We start from the raw sequence: 21631 nt of genomic DNA on the forward strand, positions 1-21631 counted from the left end.
GGCTACATCGCATCCACACCAGGACCACCAGACTCAAAAACAGTTACTTTCTCCAAGCAGTAAGGCTGATCAACACCTCCACCCACTAACTCCACCACCATTTTACTATTCCCTGTCAGTCACCTTATGTACAGCCTACCGTCACTTTATGGACAGACAATCAATCAATTATGTATTTCTATTTATTGTGTTTTTACCATCACTATTGTGTTCTTTATCTTACTGTGACTTTTTCACGCTGCTTTGGATCCAGAGTAACAATTATTTTGTTTTTCTTTACACTGTATACATTAAGCAATCTGGATTCTTGAAGCAATTGGTGTAACTCGTTGTTAACCTTCCCAAACGTTCAATCCCAACAAAAACCAGGAAAGGTTCTTAAACAAGGGCTTGTCTTTGCAGGCAGGCAAGACAGTGCAAGCAACTAGGATTTCTTTATTATCATCACACGTATGGAGTGGAGGAACAGCGAAAAACTTGCCTTTCACACTGAGCACGAGACCATTAGACATAGGAGCAAAATTAGCCCATTCGACCCATCGAGTCTACCCCACCATTCCATCATGGCTGATTAATTAACCCTCTCAACCCCATTCTCCTGCCTTCTCCCCGTCACCTTTGATGTCCTGACTAATCATGAACCCGACAACCTCTGCTTTAAACATACCCAACGACTTGGTCTCCGGATCACAGCGGTAACATTGAGGCAGCACAGAACAAAACAACAACAAAATACATAATGAAGTGTAACAGGTGCAGACAAAGTGTAGCACAGTCAGACAACAAGGTGACAATTGTAAGGTCAGAAGACCATTTTATAGTCGTATGACAGCAGGGTAAAAGCTGTTCTGAGTCTGTGGGTATATGCTCACAGTCCTTTGTATTCTCTGCTTGATGAGCGGCGGGAGAGTGTCAGAGATGTCAGGCGATTATTCTCATTGCTTTCCTGAGATCTGATGGAAAAAAGTAAGAGATAAATTATAACTAAGGAAGGCAGCCACATCTGTGGGGAGAACGTAAAGCAACTGGAAAGTAAGTGGTTGTTGGAGTCGGAGGACTGGCCATGAGACTAAACACCTGGAACCATCCTTCTCGCCATCTGGGGGGCCTGTCATTGCGGGGAACACCACCAGATGGCAGTGTTGTCCACAGGGCGCCTGTCGATGCAGCAGAACACCACCCGGTGGCAGTGTTGTCCACAGGGCGCCTGTCGATGCAGCAGAACACCACCAGGTGGCAGTGTTGTCCACAGGGCGCCTGTCGATGCAGCAGAACACCACCAGGTGGGAGTGTTGTCCACAGGGCGCCTGTCGATGCAGCAGAACACCACCCGGTGGCAGTGTTGTCCACAGGGCGCCTGTCGATGCAGCAGAACACCACCAGGTGGGAGTGTTGTCCACGGGGGAAGGGGGCACCTGTCATTTTGGCATTAACATAAGTGGTCGTACAGTTATAGGAAACTACAGCATAGGAACAGGCCCTTCGGCCCGTCTAGTCCATGAAGAACCATTAATTTGTCTACTCCTATTGAACTGCACCCGGACCATAGTGCTCTATACCCATCTCATTCATGTACCTATCCAAGTTTCTCTTAAATGTTGAGATCAACCCCACATCCACTGGCAGCTCGTTCACACTCTCACCACCCTCTGAGTGAAGAAGTTCTACCCCTTGTTCCCCTTAACCCATTCACTCTTAACCCATGACCTCTAGTTGTCCCACCCAACCTCAGTGGAAAAAGACCGCTTGCATTTACCCTATCTATACCCCTCATAGTCTTGTATAGCTCTATCAAATGTCCCCTCAGTCTTCTACATTCTAGGGAATAAAGTCCTGTCTCATTCAACCTTTCCCTATAACTCAGGTCCCAAAGACCTGGCAATATCCTTGTAAATTTTCTCCACAGTATTTCAATTTTATTTACATCCTTCCTGTAGGCTGGTGACCAAAACTGCACACAATACTCCGAATTAAACCTCACCTGTGTGTGATACAACTTCAACGTAATATCCCAATTGTGGCAGACTGCTAGTCACAGGCCTCCAATCAGAGTGACAACCACTCTCTGGCTTCTCCCACAAAGCCAAGGTCTAATCCAATTTACAACTTCATCTTGAATGCCAGGCGACCGAATCTTCTCGAGCAAACTCCCATGCGGGATCCTGTCAAATCCTTAATCAGTCGCTGTCCATTCAAATTTTTATTTGTCCGGTCCCTTAGAAAACCTTCCAATACCTTTCCCACTACTGATGTCAGGCTCACCAGACTAACCCTAAACCCGTCTTATTCTTAGAGCCTTTCTTAAACAATGGACAACATTAGCTATCCTCCAATCCTCCAGCACCTCACCTGGCTAAGGATCTTTTAAATATCTCTGCTGGGACACCTGCAGTTTCCTCCCACAGGGTCCGAGGGAGCACCTTGTCAGGCCCTGGGGATTTATGCACACAAGACAGCAAACACCTCCTCCTCTGTAATCTGTACAGGGTCTATGACTTCGCTGCTGCATTGCCTCACTTCTGTAGACTCTGTGTCCGTCTCCAGAGTGAATACAGATGCAAAAAAAAACTCCATTTCAGATCTCCCCCATCTCTTTCAGTTCCCCACATGGATTACCACTCTGATCTTCCAGAGGACTAATTTTGCCCCTTGCTATCATTTTGCTCTTAATGTATCTGTAGAATCCTTTAGGGCTCTCCTTCACCTTGTCTGCTGGAGCAACATCATGCCTTTTTTAACCTTCCTGATTCCCTTCTTCAGTGATGACTTGCATTTCTTATACTCCTCACTTTCACCTTCCTGCCGATACCGCCAAGCACCTCCTTTTTTCCTGAACCAGGGCCTCGATATCTCTTGAAAACCAAGGTTCCCAAAACCTTTTGTGCTTGTCTTTTATCCTGACAGAAACATAGAAACTATATACTCTGAATTTTTCACTTTTGAAAGTCTCCCGCTGACCAAGTACACCTTTGCCAGAAAAAGCCTGTCCCAATCTACACAGGAAGATTATACGGTTTAACACATGGCTAAGGAGGGAGGGCATCAGATCTTTAGATCATTGGACTCTCTACCAGGGAAGGTGGGACCTGTTCAGAAGGGACAGTTTGTACCTGAACTGGAGGGGGACTGATATCCTAACGGGAAAGTTTGCTAGTAATGCACAGTGAGGTTTAAACTAGAGTTACAGGGGGATGGGAACCAGAGTGTCAGAACAGTTAGTGGAGAGGTTGTGGAGACAGATGTTGGTAAGACCTGAGACAAAGTCAGGAATCAAAAGGTTGAGCATGGTGCGACTAGTGTCCTGAGCTGCAGATGTTTCAATGCAAGAAGAATCGTAGGAAAGGCGGGTGAGTCCAGATCAACACCTGGAATTATGACATTGTAGCCATTAGTGACTCTTGTTTGCAGGAGGGGCTCAATATTCTGGGGTCTTAGACTCCCCCAGCACAGGAAACATTCTCTCCATATCCTCTCTATAAAGGCCTTTCAACATTTGATAGGTTTCAATGAGTCTGCCTTCCTTCCCCCCCCACCCCCCACGTTCTGCTGAATTCCAGTGAGTACAGGCCCAAGGTCATCAAACGCTCCTCATATGACAAGCCTTTCAATCCCAGACTCATTTTTGTGAACGTCCTTTGAACCCTCTCCAGTTTCAGCACATCCTTTCTTACACAAGGTGCACAAAACAGCTCACAGATCTCCAGGTGAGGCGTCAGCAGTGTCTCAGAAAGCTTCAACATCACACCTCTGCTTTTCTATTCTCGTCCTCTCAAAATAAAAGCTAGCATTGCATTAGCCTTCCTCACCAACTCAATCTACATATTAAACTTTAGGGAATCCTGCACACATCACACATGCCAGTCTGTAACTGCCTCGTTCACCCACCTCATTCTGTTTACTGAGCACATTCACCTCCAGTCCTGCGTTCACCATTTTCCACTGCCCGCCTTTTACATCGCAAATCATCCTGTTGACTGCAATTCTGCCCTTTCCTTGTCAGCAGTCTCACTACACACTGCCTCTATCTCTAAACCAACTACCTCATCCTCTGGTTCCTGTTCCCTGCCAAATTACTTTAAACCCTCCTGAACAACTCCGGCAAACCTGCCTACCGGGATATTGGTCCCCCTTATGTTCAGGTGTAACCCATCCCTTTTGTGCAGGTTGTACCTTCCCCGGGAGAGGTCCTAATGATCCATAAACCCCTGCCCTGAACCAGCTCCGCAGCTATGCGCTCATCCTATTCTTCCCCTCACTGGCACAGGGCAGGGGCATCAATCCAGAGATTACCACCCTGTTTCACAGCTTTCTACCTAGCTCTCCAAAATCTCTTCAGAACCTCCTCACCTTTTCTATCTACGACATTGGTGCCAATATATGGCAAAACTCCAGGTTGCTCACTCTCCCCTTTTAGAACGCCCTGGACCCGTTGTGAGACATCCCTGACCCACACACCATCCGGGTGTCTCTATCACTTCCACAGAACCTTCTCTGTTCCTCTAACTATGGAATCTCCTATCACCGGGAGCAAGATATACCAGCTAGCTGTCACAGCCACAACGTTGTACTCAACGTCAGTAAGACCAAAGAACTGATTGTGGACTTCAGAAAGATTAAGATGATGGAACCAGTCCTCATAGTGGGATCAGAAGTGGAAAGAGTGAGAAATTTCAAGTTCCTGAGTGTCAATATCTTTGAGGACCTAATTAAACCCAACATATTGATAAAGATATAAAGAAGGCAAGACAGTGGCTATATTTCACTAGGAGTTTGCGAGTATTTTTGGTGACATACCAAATCTCCCCAATCTTCTACAGGTGTACCACATTCTAACTGGCTGCATCACTGTCTGTTATAGGGTGGGGGGGGGGGGGGAAGACTGCACAGGATCAAAGTAAGCTGCAGAGAGTTGTAAGTTAGTCAGTTCCATCATGGGCACCAGCCTCCATAGTATCCAGGACATCTTCAAGGAGTGAAGCCTCAAAAAGGCAGCATCCATCATTAAGGACCCCCATCACCCAGGACATGCCCTCTTCTCATTGCTACCATCAGGAAGGAGATACAGGAGCCTGAAGGCACACACTCAGTGATTCAGGTGTGTGAATGCATTTAGACAGTGCATTCTACATGGTGCTAGACTCCTCCGCAATGGGACACCAGTCACCACATCCAATCTATCCAGGCCTTTCAATATTCGATAGGATTCAATGTGACCCCATCATTCTTCTGAACTCCACTGAATACAGGCCCAGAACCATCAAATACTTCTCATACATTAACCCTTTCATTCCTGGGCTCATTGTCACAAAACTCTTCTGGACTCTCCAATCCCAGCACATCCTTTCTTAGATAAAGGGCCCAAGACTGCTCACAATACACCAAGCATGATCTGACCAGTGCCTTAAAAAGCCTCAGCATTACATCCTTGCTCTTATATTCTAGCCCTCTCAAATGAATATTAACATTGCATTTGCCTTCCTCACCACCAACTCAACCTGCAAGTTAACCTTTAAAGAATCCTGCACAAGGACTACAATTTCTGAATTTTCTCCCAGTTTTCAAGAGTATTCACCTTTATTCCTTCCACCAATGTCCATGATCATAGACTTCCCTGCACTATATTCCATCTGCCTCTTCTTTGCCCGTTCTCCTAATCTAAGTCCTTCTACAGACTCCCTGCTTCCTCAGCACTACCCGCCTCTTTACCTATCTTTTTATCGTTCAGAAACTTGGCTGGAAAGCCATTAATTCTGTCATCCGAAACATTGCATATAATATGAAAAGAAGCGGTCCCTGCAGAACACCACTAGTCACCAGCAGCTAATCAGAAAAGATCCCCTTTTTCCCTATTGTTCACCTCTTGCCAGTCAGCTGATCTTCTATCCATGCTATTGTCCTTCCTGTAAAACCATGGGCTCTAATTCTGTTTAGCAGCCTTATGTGTAGCACCTTCTGAACAATCACTTCTAATGCCTCTACAATCTAGCTCTTTCAGAATGCTAGGTGTAATCCATCTGGTCCTGGTGACTCACCTGCCTTAAGACCTTCCAGCTTTGCAAGCACTTTCTCCTCAGTAACTATACTTACTCCTGCTCCCCAACACCCTCGAGATTCTGGCACACTGCTGGTGTTGTCCACTGCGAAGACTGACACAAATAGTCATTCACCACTTCTTTGTCCCCCATTACTAACTCACCAATGTCATTTTCCAGCAGACTGATGTCCACTCTTGCCTCTTCTTCACTCTTTATATATCTGAAAACTTTCTCTTTTATATTATTGGCTTTATATTTCATTTTTTCTCTCCTAACTGTTGTATTTTTAGTTGCATTCTGTTGATTTTTAAAAACTCCCCAACTCCCTACCAATATTATATGCACGCTTTTCTTTACTTCTCTGTCAGCCATCATTGCCCCATCCACCCTTTAGAATTCTTCTTCACCTTTACCAATCCTGTGCCTTCTGGATTGCTTCCAGAAACTCCAGTCATTGCTGTTGTGTAACTGCCATTATGCAAAGAAAGCACAACAGTGCCTCTGTTTCCTTAGAGTTTTGTGAAAATTCAGTGTGACATCTTAAACTCTGACAAACTTCTATAGGTGTGTGGTGAGGAGTATATTGACCGGCTGCATCATGGCCTCGTAGGGAAACATCTCGTATAGAAAACTCTAGTGTATATGGCCCAGTCCATCATGGGTAAAGCCCTCCCCACCATTGAGCATATCTCCAAGGAGCGCTGCGCAGGAAAGCAGCATCTATCATCAAGGAATCCCACCATCAAAGCCGTGTTCTCTTCTCACTGCTGCCATCAGGAAGGCACAGGAGCCTCAGGACCCACAACACCAGGTACAAGAACAGTTATTACCCCTCAACCATCAGGCTCTTGAACCATAGGAGATAACTTCACTCGCTCCATCACTGAACTGTGAACAACCTATGAACTCACTTTCAAGGACTCTTCATCTCATGTTCTCAATACTTACTTCTTTTTTACTTTTTTCTTTTTTTTTGACTTCCTTGTCAGCCACAGTTGCACCATCCTCTCCTTTAGAATATTTCTTTGGGATGTATCTACCCTGCACCCTTCCAAATTACTCCCAGAAACTCCAGCTATTGCCGTTTTACCATCATTACTGCTAGTGTCCCCTTCCAATCAAACTCTGGCCTTTCCCTCTCTCATGCCTCTGTAATTCTGATACATCTGATTTTAGTTTCTTCCTCTCAAACTGCAGGTGAATTCTGTCATATTACGATCACTGCTTCCTAAGTGTTCCTTTACCTTAAGCTCCCTAATCGAATCTGGTTCATTACACAACGTCCAATCCCCCAGAATTGCCTTTTCCCTGGTGGGCTCAACCACAAGCTGTTCTAAACATCCATCTTTCTCTTGGGCTCCGGCACCAACCTGACATTCAGAATCTACACAGATATTGATACCCCCATGACTATCGTAAACTGTCTTTTTTACATGCCTTTTTCTACCGCCCATTGCAATTTGTACCCTGCTGTTCATAGGCCTGTGTGTAACTCAACTCTCGAGAATGCAGGTGCAGCTCCTTGAGACGAAGATCAGCAATCGCCAGAAGAGAGGGCGGACTTCAATCCAGATGAAAGCACTGAGCTCTGAGATAGATAACAGAGTTCAGCCTCATTACCTCATGCCAGCCAAGATCCTCCACCTGAGCCCAACCCACCTGCCCGCATTTGAGCGGTCTCCCTCTCATGTTGGTACTACCATCCGACGGGAAGGTGCAGAACACCTGGATTCCCCTCTGGCAGTTTCTGGAGCAGTTGTTGCCCTACAGCTATCAGGCTCTTGCCCCAGCTTCACTCACCCAGTGCTGAACCAGCCTGGACTCTGTTTTGGGGACTATGCAGCTCATAGTTTATGTATCATTTGTTTACTGATATTGTTGGCATGGCTTGTCCTCTTCTGCACTCCGCTGGCCTTTGGTATGTGTGTTATTACATGGACTCTATTGTATTCGTTGTTTTCCCGTGGTGCCTACATACTTTGAAAATAAATTTACTTTAAACTTTAACTCCAGCTGCAAGGATTCTACATCTACATCCTATACCTATGTCACCTCTTTCTTTTTTTTTGTAATTTATTTCTTATTGAAGTTTATCATCAAACAAACATTTCCGTAAGATGTATTTCAGATACTTTCACCTCGTCCTGAAGATTTGATTTCTTTTTTTTAACCGACAGATCCACCTCCCCCCATGCCTGCCCTTTCAATCCAATTGGATGTTAAACTCTGTTGGCCCCAACTGTTAACTTTTAGATTAGGCTGTTCAATTGTTATTGTCTTTGCATCTTAACAATTAATTATTTGCTTGTATTTTAGGCAGTTCTTATATAGAATGAACAGCTTCCTAGTGGCCACAGAATGTATATGTGGTTGTTTAGTGTTTCCCCATTTGTATGATTCTGGAGCTATGTTATTCGGATATGGATTTCCTGATTGGCTATCTCTTATTTACAAATTTGAATGGAATTTTTCTTAACCATATGGTATAAAAGAGTCGACCATGAGGCCTGTGCCATATTTTTGCTTCTACCTCGGTTTGTTTAGCAGACTCTGTCACTGTCTGTTTCAATTTCCCTTTCTTCTATCAACATTTAATAACATGATCACGATGCAAAACGTTTGGTGCCTCTTTCCTGACCTCTGAAAGAACCCTGGGATAGAACATCAGAATCCAGCAATTGGCATAGCCGTGGCAGGATGAGCATTGTGAAACTTAAGGACTTGTAAGAATCACAGGCAGAGCGGAATTTTTGGAGAGCAACAAAAGTGGTAAGGACTTCCTCTGATCCGAATTGTTTGAGTGGGGAAACTAGTTCTGGCTTCAATAGCATCAGATGGAAGTTAGGAGTGAGGACGACTGTAAAGTTCAAAGTAAAATTCATTATTGAAGTACATACTTGTCACCACGTACAACCCTGACGTCCTTCTTCCTGCGAGTATACTTAGCAAATCCTTAGAACAGTAACTGTAAACAGGATCAAAAAACAACAAACTGTAAATATAAATATAAATAAATAGCAATAAATAACGAGAGCATGAAATAACAAGATAAAGAATCCTTAAATTGAGCCCATCGGTTGTGGGAACACCAGAAATAGAGTGAGTGTAGTCATCCCCTTTCGTTCAAACTGCATTGATATTTTGAAAAATAACAATCTTTAAAAATCAAGATGACCGCTAGAATTAACGTCGGCCTTGGCCATACACACCAGTAGGCTACAGGAGAATTTTGGTTGCAGGATTATCTATTTCAGTTGCACAGCGATCTATTTCGATACCCAGTGAAATTATTTTGATTGTACAATCTATTCTGGTTGCTAGTCAATCTTTACGGTTGCAGGGCAATCAACTTAGTTGCAATCTATTAGCATTTTGAGATCACGGTCAAAGTAATAAAAAGTGCATATTAATTAAGATGGAATCAAAGCAATAGCCAAAGTCATGAAACTTAATTACGAGCTCTTATTTGAATAAAACATTCCAGTTTGATACAATTAATGAAAAAGTCCTGATGAAATATACCAAAATGTTAAGATTATTAAGATCCAGAAAATATCTCAGAGAAAGAGAAAAGACTGTGTTGGCAGGAGGTGGTTTAGCGATAAGACCACATGGTTTGATGGAACGAGTGAGGAAATGAAAAGGTTATTGAGACAAGTAAAGACTTTTCTAATCAATTGAGAAAGAAATGCCAAACCCGTGATAAGGGCTGCAAAAACAGTATGATATAGACCAGGGGTGTCAAACTCATTTTAGGTCATGGGCCGGATTGAGCAAAATGCAGCTTCATGCGGGCCGGATCAGTCGGACGCGTGCGAACGCAGCTTTCGTTGCCTCCGTTTTTTCAGCCTGCTCTCATGTGTCTCAGTCTCTGCTATAACTACAAAGTGTTTCACTTTACAAATTCCGTTTCTTATGAAGAAGACTGCCGAGCAAGACTGCCGAATAAACACTAAAAACCCTGAAAACCTGGTACCTGAATAAACTCAGCATTAGCCATATCATACGCCATAGGCGCTTTGATTACTGGGGCCAGCTTTAATAGTAATTAGATATTATCTCGCGGGCCAAAGATAATTCCACCGCGGGCCGGATTTGGCCCGCGGGCCTTGAGTTTGACATATATGATATAGACAGTAAAAAGACCAAAGAACAAATCTCGGCATTGACAAACAAGCGGAAAAAAACACGGTCATCGCATTGAATTGCACTGCATGGAGTACTGAGGCAAAATAAAACAATATGGAGAGACTGAGCAGGGACTTCAAGGGCAAACAAGAGAAAATCTGCAGATACTGGGAATCCAAGCAACACACAGGAAATGCTGAGGGACTCAGCAGGCCAGGCAGCATCTAGGGAAGAGTACAGACAACGTTTTGAGCCGAGACCCTTCAGCAGGACTGGAGAAAAAAAGATGAGTTAGAGCTGGAAGGTGGGGGGAGGGGAGGAAGAACCTCAAGGTGATAGGTGACACTGGAAGAGGGGGGGAGGAGTGAAGTGAAGATCTGGGAGGTTGATTGGTTAAAGAGATAAAGGGCTGGAGAAGGGGGAGTCTGATAGGAGAGGACAGAAGGCATGGAAGAAAGAAAAAAGGGGGAGGAGCACCAGAGAGAGGTGATGGGCAGGCAAGAAGATATAGTGAGAGAGGAAACGGGATGAGGAATATAGAAGGGGAGGCATTACCGGAAGTTAGAGAAGTCGATGTTCATGCCATCAGGTTGGAGGCCACCCGGACGGTCATAAGGTGTTGCTCTGCGATCTGAGTGTGGCCTCATCTTGACAGTAGAGGAGGCGATGGATAGACATGTCAGAATGGGAATGAGACGTGGAAATAAAATGGGTGGCTACCGGGAGATCCCACTTTTTTTGGTGAATTGAGCGTTGGTGCTCAGCGACGCAGTTTCTCCCAATCTATGTCAGATCTCACCGATATTCAAGAGGCCATGCCGGGAGCACTGGATACAGTAGTTGATCCCAACAGACACACAGGTGAAGGGTCACCTCATCTGGAAGGACTGTTTGGGGCTGAATGGTAGTGAGTGAGGAGGTTGTAGGGGCAGGGATAGCACTTGTTCCGCTTGCAAGGGTAAGTGCCAGGAAGGAGATCGGTGGGGGGAACGAATGGACAAGGGAGTCGGATAGGGAGCGATTCCTGCGGAAAGCAGGAAGTGGGTGGGAGGGAAAGATGTGCTTGGTGGTGGGATCCCGTTGGAGAAGGCAAGGGGGCTTCAAGGGGGCAGTCCTTCTGGTGGTGGCAGTGACTATTCATGACACTCCATTTGGGAAACACCTCCTACGTTGGACAGTCCCTGGAGCCAATAACACCATTCAAACTCCGAAGAATTACAGCCTATGTTGGATAGTTTGAGACAGAGATACCATCTGAATGCCAACGAATTAAAGGCTGGACATGACATGGACTCTACAGTGGCCCCTAGTGACGATGACAGTAATGAAACAATAAGATTGATAGCGGAATCTCCCAGTGGCCACCAATTTTAATTCCTCTTCCCATTCCCATTCCAATATGTCAATCCATAGCCTCCTGTGCTGTCACGATGAAGCCACACGCAGGTTGGAGGAGCAATCCTTATATTCCATCTGGGTAGCCTCAAATCCGATGGCATGATTATCAATTTCTCGAACTTCCAGCGATCCCTCACCCCTTCACCTTTCCCCATTCCTTTTTCCCTCTCTCACCTTATCTCTTTGCCTGTCCACTGGTCTCTGCCCTTTGGCCTTCTGTCCTCTCCTATCAGATTCCCCATTCCCCAGCCCTGTTTCTCTTTCACCAATCAACTTCCTAGCTCTGCACTTCGCCCCTCCCCTCCCAGTTTCACCAATCACCTTGTGTTTCTACTTAGCCTCCCCCCACCTTTTAGTCCTCCAGTCGTGTGTGTGTGTGTGTGTGTGTGTGTGTGTGTGTGTGTGTGTGTGTGTGCGTGCGTGCGTGTGTGTGTGTGTGTGTGTGTTACAGCTTTCTCCAATAAAGACCAGGGAAGTGAAGAAACGCAGGACTGAAGATGAACCCATTGCTAATCGATGTTTGACAGATCCATTCCAAAATGACTACAATGAAAATCCATTGAAATGCACAAAGGGCAGCCCAGGAAGGTGTAAAACAAATAAAATAAATTCCAAGAACATATGCTGTGAACCCAACAACTGGAATTATGGAAACAAAGTTGGACTTTGTATCATAGACAAACATACAAGATATTCAAGAGATGCAAGCTCAATGAGGAAATGTAGTTCTGGATGGAAAATTGTGGGAGGTTAAACAATGATGGAGTATGGAGATATGGCACTAGTCCTAGGCTGGTAGCTCCAACTACATTTCTTACTTAATTGGCACAGCAGATACACTGGAGAGCAAAAGATGATCACAGTTTCTTCCGGTGGTGATGGAATCCAAAATTCAGAGCAAAGATGCTTGACACTCCAGAAAAAAATTCCTGGGGCAGTGGAAAAGCAACCAGTTCCTGCCCCACGTGGTCCAGTTTCACTTACAAATGCTCTGCGTCACATTGCCAAATGCCCAGGGTACTCAGATGTACTGGTAATAGTGGACAAGCTTTCAAGATGGATGGAAGCTATTCCAGCAAGGAAAGCCACTGCCACAGACACAGCAAATACCCTGAGTAAGGGCAATATTCCCTGTCATATTGACTCTGACCAAGGAACACGTCTCACTGAGAGTGAATGTCAGGGATTATGTCGACTGATGAACATTAAATGGTCTTTTCATCATCTGCAGCACCCAGAGTTATCAGGGCATGTCGAACAAATGAATGGCATCATCAAACAATGACTAGGTATGGAGAGAAAGGTGTACCATAGCCTGGGGCTCTTCCCAGAGCCACTTCAGACTAAGTCCATTCGATTTGGTAACATGGTCTCTACTGAAAGCCCTCAGTCTCAGAGCGGCTGATATACCCGGTTTAGTTAACCACTGTGTGAAATCAACACAAGCTGTCCAGTCTGCTTTTCAACAGGCTTTTGAGTTTAGAGTAATAAAACAGAAGGAGGACACGCCCTGGATCCTGGTGAGTGGGTCCTGACTAAGAAACCGTGTAAGGAGCCACTGGGAGCTGGACGGGAAGGTCCTCATCTAGTGTTAATTACAAACTTTGCGGTGAAAGGATAAGGGAAAAGTACGTGGACTCTCCCCAGCCACTACAATGGAGCTAAAGGGGTACCCGATGAGGGCAAGTGCTGTGGTGAACGTGCAAGTACTTCTGGACCCAGTGCCTACACTGCTGGGCTACAGTCAGCAGAAGACTTCGAGTAGGTCACTAACTACTGGATATCATGAAGGTTGTTCTTATATTAGCTGCTGTTATAGTTTTGCTAATTTTCCCTACTTACAAGAGTACTAATATGCACACTGATATTTTTTTCAGAGTTTATTTCTTTTTTACTTGGATAAGCGTGATCATTATTTAAAATCATCACTCTTGTAAGTGAGACTACTAATCTGCCCAACCATGACATAATCCTATGAATGCTTTGCAGAATACTGTGGATTCAGGTTAATTGGGACACATTGGGACCAATACATTTTGGCCCAATTAAGCAGCAGCTACCCAATCAGCAGAAGTTTCAAGGAAATAGTTAAAAAGGTATATAAAGACAAATTAAGTAAACAGTTGTATATTTAAATAAAATATAGATTAAATTAGAACACTACTAATGGTACTACAGTACTGTAAAAGTGTGTATTAATTCCTAATAGTCATTGATAGAGGTACTCATCCAGTGTAGGTAATGAGCAAAACCAGTGCAGATAATGGACTGCCTGCATACAAGGCTTTCAATGATTGCTTCCTCCAAACCTCCATTGTCATCGTAACATTCAAGATGATAGTCAATACTAAAGTTTCTTAATTATTCCAAACTTGTGAAATCGTTTCACTTTCACTCCTGGCCGTGCGTGGCATCTCCAAGCATGAATGCTTGAAACTCCAGTGAGCAAAACGGTTAGGAATTTTCTTATTTCTCGAGAACTATCTGTGACAAAAAAAATCACTGCATTTTAAACACAAACACACACAACTGACATTATTTAAAAACTATTCGCTCTGAGTACGGTGTAGCATCTAGCAGTCACACGAGCGTGCCTGACTAACACCTGTTTGGCAACAGCCTCCTGATGCAATTAAGCAGCATAGTGTCCCAAACAAATGAAGGAAGTCTCAGCAATTTTCTTGATTAGTTTTTGCTCTTTAAAAGTTTCCCCAAATAATCGGTTGCCCCGATTATCCAGTGTTTATCCCTTTGATATTTCATAACTTAAGGTTTTTGATTATTTTATACTTAATGTAGTAGATACCACAAGTTTTTAAGCCTGTGATTCTAAATATGTGATATACCTATTGTACCTATTTAATTCTTAGATTAGACTGTTTAATTGTTATTTTCTTTGAAGCTTTACAATTATTTAGCTGCTTGCAACTGTAGTTCTTATTATACATGTAACAGTTTAATATGTTTGCTAGTGGTCACAGCATATATGTGGTTGTTCAGTGTGTCCCCTAGTGGTTATATATGTATGATTCCATAAATTTCACATGGTGAGTACCATTTGAATAGAAATTTTCACATTGGCTGACTCTTATCTACAAGTCTGAATGAAATTTTTGTTATCTATGTAGTGTAAAAGGGCAATACCATTTGTTAGCTTCTATTTTCCTTAGCAAACCTCCATCACTGTCCATTTCAAATACCCTTTTGCTCTATCAAGCTTACTAAAACAATTGTGAAGCAACACATTTTTTGCCTCTTCCTGACTTCTGAAAGAACCTTGGATTAAAATATCAGAATCCAGCAGCTCCCAACTATGATCTTCTGTCAGTCACAACTCAGTGATACCCACAATGTCGTACCTGCCGATTTCTAACCGCACTACAAGATCATCAACCCTATTCTGTATACTGTGTGCATTTATACATAACATGTTCAGTCCTGCATTCATCATCATTTTTGATTTTGCCAACATGTTATACCTGAATTCATCCCAGTGACTGTATTTTTGTTGTAACACTCCTCACAGTCTCACTACTCACTGCATCTACTGGTAAACCAGCTACCCCACCCTCAGCTCTGTCACTCCAGTACTTCTCCATTGCCGTATTAGTTAAAACCCTCCCCAACAACTGGAGCCGCAAGGGTATTCATCCTCCTTAAGTTCAGGTGCAACCCGTCCTTTTTGTACAGGTCTTACCTTCTCCAGAGGAGATCCCAATGATCCAGGAATTTGAAACCCTGCCCACTGCACAGATTCCTCAGCCACACATTCACCCACCAAATCATCCTAGTCTTACTCTCACTGGCATGTGGCACAGACAGCAATCCAGAGATTGCTACCCTTCAGGCCCTGCTTTTCAGTCTTCCACCTAACTCTCTACGTTATGTCTTCAGGACCTCCCCCAATATGCACCACAACTTCCCCTGTTCACCCTCCCCGTTTAAAATGCTGTGGACCCTGGCAGCTGGGTGGTAACATTAGGGTGACTCTTTCACCCTGTCTATTCCTCTAGCTGCACTCTTCTTCCCCTTTCCCTACAGAGCCATGGAGCCAGACTCAATGCCAAAGGCCTGGTCACTGTGGCTTGCTCCAGGTGGGTTGTCTCCCCCCACCCCCCCAGTATATTATTGAGGGCAATGGCCGTAGGGGTACTCTGCGCTGGCTGCCTATTTCACTTTCCTTTCCTGAGAATCACCCAGCTTAGGGATGACTACCTCCCTACAGTTCTGATCTATCATTGTATTCAGTTCAGTACTGTGTGCAGTTTTGGTCTCCAAATCTGAGGAAGGACATTCTTGCTATTGAGGGAGTGCAGCGTAGGTTCACGAGGTTGATTCCCGGGATGGCGGGACTGTCATATGTTGAAAGATTGGAGCGACTGGGCTTGTATACACTGGAATTTAGAAGGATGAGAGGGGATCTGATTGAAACATATAAGATTATTAAGGGATTGGACACGCTAGAGGCAGGAAACATGTTCCCGATATTGGGGGAGTCCAGAACCAGAGGGCACAGTTTAAGAATAAGGGGTAGGCCATTTAGAACGGAGTTGAGGAAAAACTTTTTCACCCAGAGAGTTGTGGATCTGTGGAATGCTCTGCCTCAGAAGGCAGTGGAGGCCAATTCTCTGGTGCTTTCAAGAAAGAGTTAGATAGAGCTCTTAAAGATAGCGGAGTCAAGGGATATGGGGTGAAGGCGGGAACGGGGGTACTGGTTGTGGATGATCAGCCATGATCACAGTGAATGGCGGTGCTGGCTTGAGGGGCCGAATGGCCTACTCCTGCACCTGTTGTCTGTTGTCTACTATCATCTCTTCATCCTCGTGATTGAGCCAAGGGTCATCGAGCTGCGACTCCGGTTCCCTATCAGGGTTTGTAAGGAGCTGCTGCTTGATGCACCTCCTGCAGATGTAGTTATCTGGGAGACTGGAGGCCTCGCAGAGCTCCCACATAAAAAACACACCACTGGACCCATTCAAAAGACAGAAACTTACTTCAAGTCTTCATCTCTTCTCATGTAAGCCTCGAGTCAAAGTCAAATCGTTACCACGGTGGCCACTCGGCTTAAACCTAACCACTTTTTATTTGCCTTTGACAAATGCCTAGTAAATTGCTATGATTGAAGGCCATCAAAAAGTCTTCACTTTTTAAACCTCGCTCCGCCACTCTAACTAGCAAGTGCTCACTACCATCGAAACCTGCTGAGAAAAGGACCAAAGCACTTGGTCACCAAGATTTTACCCCTTTTTAAAAATAGATTGACACAAGATCAAAACTGATTATTGAGCAGTGAATCTTTTATACAGAATCTGTAATTTTTATTCCACACAATCAGAGAGATAAGATAGTAATGGTTGAACGTTCAGGGACCAAGAACTGCCGTCGGTGGCCGATTTGTTTCTCTTTCCCCAGTAGACAAATGGACAATTGATGTGGGGAATCTGTGACTCGCTTCATAACCTCTCCCAGTTCCCGGGGAATTCCCGACCCTCTCACTGATTTCCCAACTATGATATCTCAGATGGGAAGGGAGAATAAAACAAGCAGTTACTCGAGAGAGGCTGTTTTACTCCGACAGAGAGTTTGCTACAACAGGGTGGGGGGTAGAAGAGTGAGGGGGGCTTTCTGGTTCATATCTGTAGGGTTTCTGTTGGTGGTGTGGGGGGGTGAGGGTTGGTGGAGGGGGATTTTGTTGAAGGGACAGCCCCACCTACTGGTTGAGGAGCTCAGAAGGTAGACTCCTCTCCCTCTACCCCCTCACTCTCCCTGCCCCAATTCCATCCCAGACACTCCTTACCCCAGCAACAAGAGATGGGACGTCCCATGGGAGTGGGGGCCTCTGGGTCACGGTGGAGTAGGGTTGATGGAGGTTGGCTCGATGGTAGTGGAGGGGATTTCCCCAGCGTTGCCTATTCCACCAACATCCCCCCACCACCACGTCCCGTGTGCGGTCTGGCCGGATCGCCCACTGGTTTCCCAGAGTTGTCTGCGGGATCTTCCTATGTAGTATCAGGGTCCGGTCACTTCCTGAGGTGAGAGGCTGCGGCATCTGGCAGTCACGTCCTGATGTTCTGTTGGAGGGTTAGGGTGGGGATAGAGGAAGGGGGGAGAGAAAGAAGGTGGGAGGAAGGGGAGAGAGGAGGAAGGGGGGAGAGAGGAGGAAGGGGGGAGAGAGGAGGAAGGGGGAGAGAGGAGGAAGGGGGAGAGATGCAGAAAGAGAAAGCTAAGAGGGAGAGGGAAAGGGGAACAAAGAGAGAATGAGAAAGGATATAAAGATGGAGAGAAGAGAGAAGGAACGGGGAGCAGCGAAGGAAGGAGGTGGAGAGAGAAGTGAAATGGGAAAAAAATGAACATAAGACGGAGGTAGAGAAGGACTGGGAGAGGGAAGAACAAGATGAAGGGGAGAAGGAGAGGAGGGGATGGAGAAGGAGAGGAGGGGATGGAGAAGGAACGGTCATGTGTGGGGAGAGCTGCGATGGTCACTGAGGACAGGGGTGGGGGTGAGGTGATCAAAGAGAGAAGGGAGGGGAGGGGGAGGCAGACATGAGCCGCTTCAGGAGCATTCGCAGTAGTAGGAGCTGATGGAGTTATCCCAGTTCCCGAAGAACCCCCGGGACGCTTCCTCCAGTCGGAGCTGCACTCCGGTACGGAACGTCCTCCGGTGGCCTCTCTTGTTCTTCTTGTCCCACACGGTGAGCTGACATCGGGGCCCCACCACCAGCGAGGAGACGCGGTCGTCCCAGGAGCTCTGGATGGCCGGCACGTCGGCCGGGCTCTTGACGTCGAAGTAGCCGCCGCCACAGCACTGGTCGTACAGCACGCTGCTGTCCCGGTAGAAGCGGACACACACCCGCTCCCCGTTCACGTTCCGCAGGACGCTGGGCTCGGGGCACCCGGACAGGACCCCCGCCACACACAGAGCCCACACAGCCAGCGGCAGTGGCAGCCCCACCATGGTGCACGAGTTGGCTGGAAATGGATGCGAGGTGTGGGCTGCCCCCGTTATATCACCCCAGGCTCCCCCCACCCCCAACACACGCACACTCACCTCGCGGCCAACCACTGCTCCGGGACGGCCCAACCTCGCCCTCCCTCCGACTTAAGGCAGTCGTGTCCCTCCGTGTGAAAGGGACAGACTTTCGGGACGTGGGGACGCAGCTGCCGAGTTCTCAGGAGTTTGTCATGGGACTGGGTCGAGCAAGCTGCACTCTGTCTCTGACCTTGGGAGTGTGTAATGCGACAAGGTGGAGGGATATTCACTCCGTGACTAACTCCTTTTATGTTCAACCGTGTTTATTCCCAGTATAAAACCACGGGGCACAGTTTGGTCAGAAACGGAAAACGTCAAGAACACAAAGTTACTGATTTCTATTTGTCTCTCAGCCCCACTAAAGGATCTCCCTCAGGATAGTACCCGGGTTCCCGATGATGACCCCAGGTTGGACATTCACATGTTGCAGAGCTGGTCTTGAACATCAGAGAGAGGCATTGTAGACAACTATCTCCACCAGAAACGATGGCGAATTGAACTGAATGCCCTCTGCCTGTGTATGATACCTCCATTCCCTGCTTGTTTGTGTATCTGCAGTAGCCAACAGCGCCTTAAGCACTACCATTGTATCTGTTTTTCCCCCCATCTTCCTTGCGGCCCGTTCCAGGCTCCTAACACTCTGTGAAAATTTTACCCCATAATTTTCTTTAACCTTTTCTCCTCTCACCTTAAACACACCGCTCCTGGTAGCTGACTTTTCTACCCTAAGAGAAAGATTCCAACTGTCTATGTCCCCTATAATTTCAGAGATTTCCACAGCTGTGTCCACAGGAAGGTGGTGATGGTGAGATTGGTTGTAGAGATGAGGAACACCCAGTTAGCTCTGCAAACAAAGATGGAGGGGGAGGGAGAGTCAATAGGTCAAGTCCAGCACGGTCAGGAAACACACCGAGTTGGTGCTCCTCTTCATTTCGTAGCCCATCACCCGGGTTACAGCGCCATTCCTGGAGCCAGTGTGGATGATCATGGACAAGACGGTGGAATCTGGTCACTGGATCCTGAAGTCCCTGGGCACATAATCATTGAGAGGTTCCCACTGAGGGCTGAAAGCAACGTGGTGGGACTGGTTGGGTAGGATATTGTGAAGGTGAAAGAGGTGGGGAACGGCAGGAGGAAGAACAGGCCAGAGAGTGGAAAGGGAAAGAAGAAAGAGGCTGAAAAGGGAAAGAGGAAGCCAAAGGAGAGAGGGAGGGGCAGGAGTGAGAGGACTAAATATCCGTGCTCTCCCACAGCACAGTTCTCCCTTCTCACTGCCGGCCCCACAATACAGCACCCCCTCCTCACCACCTCTCCCATAGCATGGTGCTCCCTCCAAGCTCCCCTTCCACAGCGTGGTGCTGTCTCCTCCTTCCTATAGTGTGGTATCAGAACTCCAGCTGTGGACTGTATAGTTTTTTTATAAAGTTGTACAATAATTTCCCTACTCTTGTATTCTGTGGCTGTACTTATGAAAGCAAATATCCTGTACGCAGTCTTCAGCACCTTATCTAACCGTTCTGCCTCTCAGGGATTCTCGTACAACTGGGTCCCTCTATTCTTTACTATTCCCCACTATTCATTGTGTTTGTGTGTGTCCTATTATTGTACAACAAGGTCCCTCTACTCCTCAATCTCAGTTCTCTCTACCATTCACATTGGGTATCCTGCCCTTGTACAAAAAAGTCCCTCTGCTCCTCAGTATTCCCATCGTCCATGGTGGGTGTCTCTCTCCCCAGGTACAACCCACCTGACTGACTTTGTCCAGTATTCCTGTTTCTGTGAGCGATCGATATTTGGAGAATTTGGCAGCGAGACGTATACTTGGGGCAGATATCCTATGAGATGGAGGATAGCCCTCCCGTACAGGGACCTCCCTGGGAAAAAGACTTTATGCTTTCATCCTCTCTATGCTCCTCGTGATCTAAAATACCTCCATTAAATGACCCCTGAATCTCCTAAGTTCCAGGGGGTAAGTCCTAGTCTTCACAATCTCTCCTTGTAACTCAGACCCCAAAGTCCAGGCTCCATCCTGGTAAATCTTTTCTGAACTATTTCTAGTTCACTAACATTCCTTCCTATAACAGAATGGCAAAATCAGTACAGAACATTCAAGTGAGGCCCCGCCAATGTCTTAAATAACTGCAATGTACTGTGATGAGATTCCCTGATGAAACTGGCTCGGACACATATACTGGAGTATCTGAGGCTAGGATCGAGGCACGGTTTCAAACAGGATTGAGAATCTGAGCACTAAACAAACACTAGACAAAATCACGAGTAGGCTATAATTGAGCACCGAATCTTCTTCTTTTTCTTCTGACTTGTAATGGTGGTTGGCAGTCCAACTTAAAGGCGCATTATCACCACCAACTGAACAAGAGAGTGGTGTACAGAATTGGGAAATAAAACCCTTCCAGCTCTTTATAAAATGAAAACTAAATTATCCCAAAAGCCCTATAGATTGTAAATAATGAAAGACAATATTGTGAATTAAAGTCACTTCCATAACTTGGTAAAGTTTTTGAATGAAAACTATCAACCCCAAATATAGTAGAGAAGCCTGCATTTGATTTCCTTCAACCTTGTATGCTTCACATTGTAATAGAATGTGTTCAACTGTTTCATAATGACAAAACCTACACACCCCAGATTGATGTTTTCCAAGATATAAGGAATAATTAAGCATAGTATGCCCTATTCTAAGTCAAGTCAATCTAATTCCTTCCCTTCTTGTTTAACCCCCTTCTCCCACCAATCCAACAGTTTTATACATTCTGTAAAGGTGTCTCCCCTTATGCCCATTATCCCACAAGTCCTGCCATAATCCCCTAATTCTTAACCCCACCACCCCCTTAGCTTCTGGTTTTCTAAGTGGAAGCTCTATATCCACAGCTGAACTTTTAACAGCTTTTTTAGTCAATCAATCAACCCGCTCATTCCCCTCAACACCTCTATGTGCAGGGACCTATAAGAAGAGAACACATAGACCAATACTGTGAACATGAAATAAAGTTTGAAGAGTTTCTGATCTACTGCTTAA

At 45.7% G+C, this 21631-nt stretch overlaps 1 protein-coding gene and 1 long non-coding RNA gene across 2 annotated transcripts; both read right to left on the bottom strand.

The window, feature by feature from the left end:
- Nucleotides 1-215: 215 nt before the first annotated feature.
- Nucleotides 216-18738, bottom strand: LOC140730053 (uncharacterized). Its single transcript, XR_012099493.1, has 3 exons — nucleotides 18610-18738; nucleotides 8933-9000; nucleotides 216-953 (listed from the first exon to the last, which is right to left on the bottom strand). It is a non-coding gene; the product is annotated as an uncharacterized lncRNA (long non-coding RNA).
- Nucleotides 16841-18552, bottom strand: LOC140730944 (syncollin-like). The gene has a single exon (XM_073052039.1). The coding sequence runs from the start codon at nucleotides 18514-18516 to the stop codon at nucleotides 18115-18117; it is 402 nt and encodes a 133-aa protein (XP_072908140.1). The 5' UTR covers nucleotides 18517-18552; the 3' UTR covers nucleotides 16841-18114.
- Nucleotides 18739-21631: the final 2893 nt, after the last annotated feature.

This window comes from Hemitrygon akajei, chromosome 7 (assembly GCF_048418815.1).
Source record: "Hemitrygon akajei chromosome 7, sHemAka1.3, whole genome shotgun sequence".
Taxonomy (NCBI): Eukaryota; Metazoa; Chordata; class Chondrichthyes; order Myliobatiformes; family Dasyatidae; genus Hemitrygon; species Hemitrygon akajei.

Excerpts from the sequence above, each read along its gene's own strand:
- LOC140730944 (XM_073052039.1), bottom strand. The coding sequence starts at position 18,516 with ATGGTGGGGCTGCCACTGCCGCTGGCTGTGTGGGCTCTGTGTGTGGCG.